The sequence below is a fragment of the Loxodonta africana genome, chromosome 16 (genome assembly GCF_030014295.1).
Source record: "Loxodonta africana isolate mLoxAfr1 chromosome 16, mLoxAfr1.hap2, whole genome shotgun sequence".
Lineage (NCBI taxonomy): Eukaryota > Metazoa > Chordata > Mammalia > Proboscidea > Elephantidae > Loxodonta > Loxodonta africana.
In genome coordinates, this window is record NC_087357.1 from 32038795 (window position 1) to 32049935 (window position 11141).

At 52.0% G+C, this 11141-nt stretch overlaps 1 protein-coding gene across 1 annotated transcript; it reads right to left on the minus strand.

Annotated features, from left to right (window-relative positions):
• Positions 1–216: 216 nt before the first annotated feature.
• HPS6 (HPS6 biogenesis of lysosomal organelles complex 2 subunit 3) lies at positions 217–9765 on the minus strand. Its single transcript, XM_064269399.1, has one exon. It carries the CDS (start codon positions 9652–9654, stop codon positions 7243–7245), a length of 2412 nt encoding a protein of 803 aa, XP_064125469.1. The 5' UTR covers positions 9655–9765; the 3' UTR covers positions 217–7242.
• Between the last annotated feature and the right edge of the window lie 1376 nt (positions 9766–11141).

Here is an 11141-nt window from a genome sequence, read left to right on the forward strand (position 1 = left end):
CAGTTCTACCCTGACCTATAGGGTTGCTATGAGTCAGAATTGACTCCACAGCAATGGGTTTGGTTTTTTGGTATGCAGGAACAGCCACCCTTAGGGAAAGATTTTGAAGGGAGCCATAAAGGCTAAAGTATCTCATTCTATGGAGTCCTAGTAGGGTTGGCTACTGACCTCCCCCTTCCTGGAATCAATCATATGGATTTGGGGTTAGAGGAACTTGGAATACCATTAGGGGACCTACATTTATTCATGATATCCCAGAAACAATGGCAGATATAAACCAAAACCAGTTGTCGTTGAGTCCATTCCAACTCATGGCAACCCCATGTGTGTCAGAGTAGAACTGTGCCCTATAGGGTTTTCAATGGCTGGCTTTTTGGAGGTAGATTGCCTGGGCTTTCATCTGAGGTACCTCTGGGTGGACTTGAACCTCCAACCTTTTGGTTAGCAGTCAAGCGTGTTAACTGTTTGCACCACCAAATATAGGGAGTGGTATATCTCCCCCCCAAGTATAGGGGAGCAGTATATTCTAGACTCTACCCTTGTACTACCACCCCATTTTCACTCCCTCAAGATGTGACCATCCAGCTGAAGGATATCAGGATGTTAATAGAGCTTATAACACTGAAGAGTTTGCTGAATTCAACTGGTAAGGATTTCAGTGAACTGGTGGACTCAATGGATTTGACCATCAATGTGTACAACAAGCTCAGAATCCATCACTTTGAAAGGCAGAGGTGTAGACACTGACCAGTGACAGATGTGAGGAATAAAAAGAGATGGCCAGGGCTTGGCTGGGTGGTGGAAGGGAACCGAAGCCCAGGGACAGAGATGGCAGGGGCAAGGAAGACTTGGGACTGACTGAGAATTCCCCCCTTTTGTTTTGTTAATGGTGCCTCAGCTGTCCCTAGCCCTACATGACCCCTAAAAACAATTCACAGGGGAAGAAACAACAAATTCTCTTTCCGGCTTTCCTTCATGCCAAACACTCTTCCTGTTAAGGGTCTGATTGCTGATTATTAAGGGGATGATGGACAAGGCTAATAAGAATTACAAATACGTAGTTGAGAGCCCACTGCTAGCTCCAGTTAAACATTTCATTAAGACAAATACTATACCCTTCCAAGGTCTCAGCAGAGGGGTTTCCTAGGGCCACCTGGGAAGGTGCGACAACCTACAAGGAGAAACTACATCCTTTATTGTAGAAGTCACAAAGGCTTAGGAAGTCCACCCAGTCTGTTCAACTTTTTGACTCCCTTTCTCTGGTTTGATGCCTCTTGGCTATCCACTTCCAGTCTTTATGCTCTGGAGCCAATCCCACCTCTACTTCCAAAGTCACCTTTTCTTTATACCCAGCAGAGGCCACATTACGTCCTTTCGTCTCCTAGCATTTACAGGGGAGACCTGCTCACTTGGGACTTCACTAGGGCATAACCAGCATGGTAGAGGGAAGAAGTGGGTCACCGATGTGTCCCTCCTCCTTCCCCTAGGCTCTCCATAAATCCTTTGCATCACACTGACCTCTTCACCATCCCCAAAGGAGCTATGAGAACAATAAGCCTTTTTTGTCAATGATGAATAGTCACTTGGTTTCCCCCTGGACAACAACCTCAGTGATAGCCTAGTTATCGCCCCTCCCCGCCCCCCTCTATCGTAGCCCAGGACACTACCTAGCTATTTCTAGGACCCACCCATCCCAATACCTCTCCTTAGTCTTCTCTTCCCTTCTGCCACTGTAACTCTTAGAACCCTGTTGTAGCCTTCCTACCCCCATCATCAGGCCTCTGACTCCACCTCTGCCGGGGGAACCTATCCGCCCCCCTCCAATTCTCAGGCTCTAGGCTGAGCCTTCCTGGAGATATTAGGGGAGGAGACAATGCTCATCTTTCCCCACTTTTCCCCATTATAAAACAAAAATAATAGAGATGTTGAGAAGACTGCATTATCACCTTGGAATCTGAATGGCTGCCAAAGTATGAGGATCTGAAACCTATGGAAGACCTAGGCAGTCTGCTCCTCCAGAACCTCAAGTTCAGAGAGGCCCACGATGAAGTAGGTCTTCCTCATTCTTGTCTGGGGCCACCCCTCATTTGCCCTTCCCTAGCTGCTTACAGCTCCTTCCCTTTTCGTTCATTTTCCAGATAACAGAAGCCTCTGAGAGACTAGATTTAGACCAGCTGGCCCAATGCCTCTATGCTTTGGCCATAATTCTGGTGAGAAGCCCCAAGGGACGCTCCTTCCTGCCCTTTCCTCCATCTTCCCACCATCCACACCTTCAAGCTTCCTCTGCTGCCCATTTCCCTGCCTCTCATTCCCAGGTCCTTCTCCCTATTCCCATCTGTCTCCTCTGTCTTCTTCTTTTCCTTCTCTGCTCCTGGTCCAGCCCTATCCTTTTACTCATCTCTGTCTCCCCTGACCTCTGTTCTTGCTCCTGTCTATCTCTCCGGCTCTGGGTCAAAAAGCACCACCAATGTGCAGACCTTTGGAGCCAGGCTCAGGCCCTCTGGGAATTAAGGAGAAACTGCTCCAAGACTTCCACTTAGAACTGGCGAGTGACCCTGGTCACTCAGTCCTGACCTTACAGCTTAGTTCAGTCCCCTCCCACCTGTATTTTTATTTACCAGCAGAAATAGGAACCCATGCAGTAATGCTATAAGCACAATTTACAGTTCACTTGGCGCACTAGCCTTGAAATTGTGATTCTTGACCAAATTTTTATTTGGAGGACTCACTTTCATTTCACATTTTGAGCATAAACTGAAACTTTATTAATTTTGAATAAGGTCCAGTGTCTTATTCCTGTATTTCAAATTAATATAAAATGTGGCTACACTGTGCCCTCCCAGGAAGTTCTGCTGTGCCCTCAACTTCCTCCCCAGTTGGACCAAAGAATCCAGGCCAGGCTGGTAGCTGATTCTGCCCTGGAGAGGAAGAATCCTGGCAGCTCAGGACCCCTTTCTTCTGGATACCATCCTAGTACAACTTCAGGGTCCCTTTCTCTCCTCATTATTCTCCTTCCTGAATTCTCCTCTGACCTCCTTCTCCTTCTCCTCTTCTCTTGCTCTCAGAGAACCTTGATTTACTACCTCTGAAACCTTCCTCAACCTTTAGCTGAAAACAAGTGTGTATTTTAGTGTAATAGGTGGAGCTGGCAATGACAGGAATAACCACCAGGGGGAGTCTGTGCTCAAGAAGAGACAAGGTGGGGGGCCTTTCCAAGGTGGCGCAGAGGGGCTGCTAATGGAAAGGTCGGTTGTGCAAATCCACCAGCCACTCTGCAGAAGAAAGATGTGGAAGTCAGCTTCTGTAAAGGTTATAGCCTTGGAAACGCTATGGGGCAATTCTACTCTGTCCTGTGGGGTTCCTGTGAGTCGAAATCCACTCCACAGCAAAAGGTTTGGTGTTTGGTTTCTTTCCAAGGCAGAAAGGGTGTTAGCCATTCTAGCCTGGACAGGCTTCCTGAGGATCTGGGGGTCTAGAGCTGCCCTCAACTCTCCTTTTTCTGACCAAACAGGTAGTGTGAACCAAATCTTGGTGCATCTGCAGAACATGGAACACTTCCTAAGGACAGCTTCCCTGATGGCCATATTCAACACCCATTAACTTCGCCCCACAACTCCTACTCCTTCCCTGAACTTCACTGATCCAAGCTTTCCCAATCCTCTTCTTCTCCTAGTTTGGGAATCTGGGGGGCCTGAGTAGTACCAGTTATGTTCATTCTTTCCATCTCCACCTCAACTCCCAAAGTGGCCCTCATTCAGCGGCTTCCCCATCCCCTCCACTCCCCCGGGTGGCCTGGTTCTTCCTCCAGATCCAGTTGACATTCTACCAATTTCAGTTCTGGGTGAACCAAATAGTAAGTTCTGATACTGGGAGAAAGAGAAGAAAGCCAGAAAACCCCTAAAATCCAGAACCCAATTGCTTATTCTCACCAGTCAGTTACTGCATCCACAATAATAATTACTGTACCTACTCTGAGCCTGGAAAAAATATAAATAACCATGGTCTCTGCCTCAAGGAACTTGTAGCCTAATTAAGGAGACAAATAAATAATTAGGCAATCACAACATAATTTGATAAAAGTGTTTTAGTGGTATGTACAATAAGCTATGGGAGAATAGAGGGTACAACTAAGTCTGTTGTGGGCAGACAGGGAAGTCACCATATCTTAAAGGCTTTGGACCAAGCAGAGAAGAGAGCCAGCATGCCAAGCATAAGGCACAAAGTGGGAAAAAAACCTAGTGGGTTCAGGGGACCAGAAGTAGTTCAGAGTACAATATATTCTTCAAAGGGTGGGAGAAGGAAGAGTAGCTGGAGAAAAGGCTGGAAAGAGAGGTAGGGCCAGACAAAGAAGGGATGTGTTTGTTAGGAGTTTGGCCTTTACCCTGAATACTGAAGTAGGTGCTGGACTTGATCAGATTTGCTTGTTACAATACTCTGGCTAGGCGAGGTTAGATCTAAGGAGGGAGGGGTACCGGTTAGGAAGTCACTGTAGCAGTCCCAATCTCAGGCCTGGCCTAAGGCAGGGGCAGGAATACGGGAAGAGAGCAGGAGTGGTCCTTGGGCACTGGCCCACACTGGCTGCCAAGTCCAACTCCCTGCAGGCCACACGCAGAGGAAGGGATGGGGTTCTCATCTCTGGTTCTCGCAGGTTGGAGACTTGGGTTACTGTAGTCTTCTGATCTGGTTGGGTCAGCAGGTGGCCTGTGTTCAAACAGTGGATTGCTTGGTGAGGGAAGAGAGGTATGGGGCTAGGGCAGACAGAGGTGGGGATATGGGCAGGCAAAACGGAGATGAAAAGGGGAGGACTGTGCCCTCATGGCCACGTAGGCAGGTAGAAGGGCTTTAGGCTTTGCTCCCTCTCCCTTGACTAGAATGCATCTGGTTTTGCCTGGGTCGCTGCATGGTGCTCTTCTTGCCTAGCTTTATCTTCACGTTTAAGCTTTCCAGAGACTACTTACTACCATGTGAACCTAAGAGAGCTGCAGTGATGAGGCACAACTATGGATGGATCTCAGACCCTCCTACCTCTTGCCTAGAGACCTTGGGCCGGGAACCTTATTTACTGATCAAAACCTTCAACCCAGAACTTCCTCCTTTAACCGGACACCCAAGATAAAGCACCTCAGCTCCTGGGTGTCCTATTTTCCCAGGTCCCAACCCCTGTCCAGAGACTAATGACTCAAGACCCTGTCTTCCCAGGGACTTCTGGCCTAGAACACTCCTATCAACCAGACTTCAGTTATGGGATCCCCACCCATCCATCCACAGACCTGTGACTCAGGAACACCGCATTGATCCATCTTTCTGATGCCCTCACACACTTCACCAAAACCCAGTCACAAAATGCTTATCTGCATCCCTGAGCTGTTCTCCAAAGTCCTGAGACATGACTTGGGGTTATGTGTACCCTACACTGCAGGTGGGGGAAGAGCAAGGGCAAGAGTAATCAGGCACCCAGTCTTTAGGGCCAGGCAAAAGTTCCCATCTAAGTCCACCTGCTTCCTCAGAGCTGCTAGGCTGGGTAGTCTCTAACTGGAGGCCCTACTAGTGGATAACCCTGAGAAACTTCCTTGATCCTCATGACTCCAAGGAAAAATGTGGCTCCCTTCCCCTATGTCCCCAGGGCTCCACTGGGTACAATTCTTTCTCCTCAGGGTACAGAAGGAGCCCCAAGCTAAGTCTCAAGCTGAGAAGAAACAACCACAATTCAGCAGCACTGTGAACACGAAAGCAGATTCCTTCTCCTATCTATCCTAAGCTTCTCACTGAGGAGCCAGAATGGGCCCAGCCTCAAGACCAAGAAAAGGAGGCCCCCATTACCCCCAGACCAGGAAGGCGCTAAGTGGGAGCTGAAGAACTGCCCCTAGTCTTGGATCTCTGAGAGGACCAGTACCTTAATGGCAAGTAGCTAGAGTCTAGTAGTTGACAGATAGCCTGGCTTGAGGGTCAGGATTAGCCCAGGGAGTCATCCCATGCCCTAGATGAGGCCAAGGCACCATTCCTAGACTTAGCAAGGGTGAAGAGCTATCCCAGGACTTGGCCATGAAGATGAGCCACCTCAGGACCTCCATGAGGCTGAGGAGCTAACACCTGCCTTGGACAAGCCTGAGGGGCAACACCGTCTACCCCAACAGACAGAGGAACTGTCCCCAGTGCCGTCTGAGCCTAAGGGGCTACCTAAAGTCTGGGATGAGGCTTAGCAGAATCGAAGCTGCAAGTTTCAGCTGAGGACAAAGCTGAGTGGCAGTCCTCACCCCGGCCCCAAGCCTTGGACAAATCTGAGGGACAGGTGGGACCCAGGATGATGCTGAGTAGAAGTATCCAGGGTCCTACCCAAAACCCAGAACCACGCTGAGGGGCCACTTGAATAGAAGTGGGCACAGTGCCCAGGCCTCTTCAGAGGTGGTCCTGTTGAATAAATCCAGATAAGCAGACATCTGTGTGCAGATGCTCTTATTTCTTGGCTCAGGTAATCAGCAGGATTGTGGGGCCCTCTAAGTAGCGCTGATTCCAGTGACTCTTGATGCTAAGGCAGAGAGCTTTGCAGGTGCTCTCCTGTTTGTGGCAAATCTTCCCCTAACCCAGGGACTGCTTCAGGAACCCTGGGGGAGATGAGCATAGGACCAGGGCCCATTGCTATTTCTACTCAGGAACAAAAGAGTTCTGGGAAGAGGGGGTGTGCAGCTCTGCAGATTTCTGCCTCCTCACACGCTAGAGGAGCTAGCACGAGCTAGGGATAAGTGGGCTGCATTCAAGTCCAAGTAGGTAGGAGCTACTGGTGTTTAGGTGAGGTGGTTAAGACAGAATCCTGGTTTCAAATCCTAGAGCTGCTATTTTCTAGTTTACCAACCTCGGTCAAGTCACTTAAATCTTTCTAAACCTCTATTTCCTCACCTATAAAATGGTGATGTTAGTACTTTTCCCATGGGGTTATTCGAAGCATTAAATGGAGGATTACATATAGGTCAGTTAAGTGTCTGGCATATAGCAAATACTCATAAATGTTAATTATTATCATTATTGGAAGTGGCCACAATTGATCCAGATTCGACCATTCCTTCTATAAACCACAAAACTTTGAAGACCTTCAAGTTGTTCCAGAACACACAAACGTGTATATATTTAACATGTATATATTTAAAATTGCTCCAGAGGAAAGAAAAGTATTGCACACAGGTCCCACCCTGACCGCCTCCAACTCCTAGGCATCTTTCCCTGATCACTGTGTCCAAGAAATGATTTTCAGCTTTTGTCAGTCACACAGAAGCCCTGTCCAGATGGTGCCCAGGCCTCCAGGCCTGGGTGGTCTGCTGCCTGGAGGGTAGTCATAGGTCCTCGAGGTGGGGTGGGGGGTGGAGTGCCTGGGTCCCATAGAATGTCCTCATATAGGCTTAGAACTGGCCCCGAGGGCCGTCCTTGAGCCCTGGTCTGTTCCAGCAGGGCTCTGAGCAAGCCCACAGTAAGAGTGGGTTCTGCCCCAGGCTCAGGGAATGGGGTGGGAGGGCCCCCCTCATCTGGCAAGTGTGTCCGCAGTAGAAGCAGGAGTTCAGCTGGAGCCAGGTCTGGCGGACACAGGCGGCAAAGGAGGGGTAAGTGGCTGTCCAGCCTGCGGTGTCGGGCAAACTCAGACAGCAGCAGTTTGAAGATCTCACTTCGAAGCAGGGGGCTGGAGGGGCCGAGGGCCAGGCCGGCCTCCAGAGCCCGCTCCCACTGCTCCTTTTGTACCAGCTGCCCCACAGCCTGGAGCATGGCCTTGGGCCGCCCACTGCTCAAGAGCAGCTCCAGCTCCAGTGCCTCAGGTCTGGCCCCCTCCTCACCTAGCACTGCCAGGGCTCGGCGATACAGGGGCAACCCTGGGCCTCCTGCCCCCCAGCCCGGCCCACCCTGCTGCTGCGCCAGCTCCACAAAGGGTGGCAGCCATCGTGGCTCCAACCTGCATAGGCACTGGCACAAGAGTTCAAAGGGGGGCAGTACCCCACCGGGGGACTCCTTTCCAGCTGCTGTTCCCCCAAGCACCTTCTTCCACACATCAGGGGGAGCTTGGGACCTCAGCCTACCATCCCCATCTGGTTGGAGCTGCAGGGCCCTGTGGGTGGCACTCCAGGCAGCTGTGGGAAGGGCTTGGAAAATGGTGTTAAGCTGGGTCAGCTGGTCACCTATCAACTCGGTCCTCAGCAGGCGTGCCACTTCGAGCTCTGCTAGCTCGGTCCAGCCAGCCTCCTCATCATCCCCAGCTACCAGCTGGGCCTTGAGCTGCTCCAAGGCCCGGTAATCCCGAAGCTCAACCCTCAGTGTGGTCAACAGTGCAGATGGGGGGAGGTGACCCTGGAGGATGGAGGCCAGTGCCTGAGGTGCCCTGAAGATGCTGTTCTGTCTTAGTTCCTCTGGGGTTAGCTGGGTGCCCCGCAGGCTCCGCCGCTGGTAGTATCCACAGGCCTCCTCAAACACCAGGTCCTCAGCTGAAGGCAGCTCAAAGCCCTGTGGGGCTTCCCAGCCCACTCGAAACAGACCCACCGCTGAAAGCAAACGAAGACCGCCCCGGGCCTCCAGCTCTTCCTCATCTTCCAGGCCAGGGGCTGGAGGCTCCAGCAGATGCACTCGGTCTGTACTCAGGACCTTCCTCTCCAGCAGTAGCCCGCTGCCCATGTCCAGCAGTTCCAAGGTGGAGCCCAGCACACAGGCTAGGGTGCCGTGAAATGTTCCCAGTGCCGCAGACCCCTGCGGGCCTACAGGTGCCTCATGCAGGGTTCCCACAGGCCGGGTACCACCGTGGGAATGCACCAGGCTCACAGTGCCCCTGAAGTCAAGTAACAGCAGGCCCTGGGGGGTTGGGGCCCAGGTATGTACAGTCAATGGCTGCTTGGGAGCCAACAGCCCAGGAAGGCCTCGGAGCAGGATCCGGAAGTCCCATGTATCCCCTCGTCCAGGATTCAGGCTCTTACTGTGGACAAGGCCAAGATTCGGAGCAGACACCATCACCTTTCCCTTGCCTGGGCTCCAGACGAGCAGAATGTGGGCCACCCCGGGCCAGGTGGTGGCAGTGGGTACCAGGAAGAGGTCCCTGCGGGAAGCCAGCAGCCCAAAACCAGGGCAGTGGTGCAGCAAGATGTGTGTGCGTCCCAGGGTGGGGACAGCCTCCCCACTGGGCTCCAGGGCCCGGACGCACACGCGGTGGCTGAACGCAGCTGCGGGCGGCCCCAGCCGGCCCTCAACTCCTGCCTGACACTCCTCACACCACACCAAGCGGCCTCTGGGCGCTGCCACGGCCACCACACGGGCTCCACCGCTTGGACACAACTCGGTGCTCTGCAGCAGCCGCCAGCCAGGCCCCACCCCCGCGCCCCACACCTCGGCCAGACCACTCCCCCAGACTAGGACGAGCGCCGGCCTCGCCGGCCCCGGTAGGAAGAAGGCGTCTAGTGGTGGGGGGTGGCCAGGTAGCCAGGCACGCTCCAGCTCCGCGCCAGGCCCACGCGCTGCGACCAGCAACTGCGGGGCTGGCGCCCCCGGGTGTCGAAGCAGCAGCAGGTGGCGGCCGTCCGGGCTCCAGCGGACTCGAACAGCGGGGTCCCCGGCCAGCAACTCCCGGAGACGGGCTGCGCCGCTGAAGTCACTCAAGTCTGAGAGCAGGCGCAGAGTCCCCGCACGCTTCATGGTGCCGCCCAGCACGACCAGCCCAGCTGCCCCGTGGGGCGAGGCGGGCTCTCGGCCCGGGGTTTCGCTGGAGGTTGAGAGCAGGCTGAGACTTCCGTTCCTCTTCGAACAGGCCAGCCCAGGCCAAGCCGGGAAATAGACTCTGCCGCGCCCCACCAGGCTAGCTCAGGACTTGCACCGGTTCACGTCCGCCGACGCGACACCGCCCGCCCAGGGAGGAGCATCCTGGGGGAGGAGCCTCCGGAGCGCCCGGGAGTCTCGGAGCCTTGACCTCGTTAGCCGTAGGGTCGCTCTCTACCAGGCGCGTAGACCCGCTGCCCTACCTCAGGGAAGCTGCGGGTGGCCCAGAGTCTAGTTCAGGCCTGGGGATATCAGCCGCCGCTGAGCCTGAGACTGACAGCGTCCCTCTCCCAAGGCTTTTCTCTCTCTCCAAGCTTCGATTTCTCACCCCAATTTATTCATTCATTTATTCATGACATTTTTATTAAGCACCTACTTATGTGCCAGGCTCTGAGTAGACAGCGATGAACAAAATAGAAATTCTCAACCTTATGGAGATGACAATTAGTGGAAAATAAAAATAACTAACACTTTCATAGCACTTACTGTGTGACAGGAACGCCCTCCACCTATTACAGATGAGGAAAATGAGGCACAGAGAGATCGAGTTACTTGACCAAGATCACACACAGCTATTGAACAACAAAGGTGGGATATCGAAGGCAATCTGGCTGCTCCAGTGACTAGTGCATCAAACCATTTGACTATATCAATTCATCAAAACCAACAGCTTGCTGGCAAACAGAATTAAATTTACTTTAGAAGTACTGAGTCTGTGTGTAATCTTTCCAGCAGCACCTATAAATTGATATGAAGGGGCCCTTCCACCCGTTGGCTGCCTTTTCAGGTTATTATTTGGTATTGCTCCTCCTTTGGAGGTCAGTCATTCTTCACCAGCCCTGCCTCCCTTCTCTTGCCCTTCCATGGCTCCCAAGGAACCTGCATCCATTTGTTTCATCAGCCTCATTCTATCCTCTTGTTTTCAGCATAGGTACACCTTCTAGTCTGTCCTGTTTAAGAATTCACATTTTCGTCATCACCTGCACACCTCCACCCTTATCACTCCCTCTTTTTTTTTTTTTTTACTATTCATTCCTCAAACCACTATTGAAATAGCTTTGCCAAGGTTTTCAAGGGCATTTTTATTTCCTTTCCTCTCTGAAACATTTTGACAGTCTCCCTACTGAAAGTCTTTCCTGTGGTTTCCATGGCATCTGTTCCCTCTGACTCTCTCTTTTATATAGTACTACCTTCAGAGTTTCATTTCTCATTGGTTCCTCTTCCTTCGGTATTCTTTAAATGTTGTTGCTTTCTCCTCCACCTCCTCCTCCTCATTTCCATCTTGGGACCTCTTGTCTTTTTTACTCTGTTTCCTCTTCCTGGGCCATCTCCCCCTTCTCATGGCTTGACCATTACCTCTAAGTCAA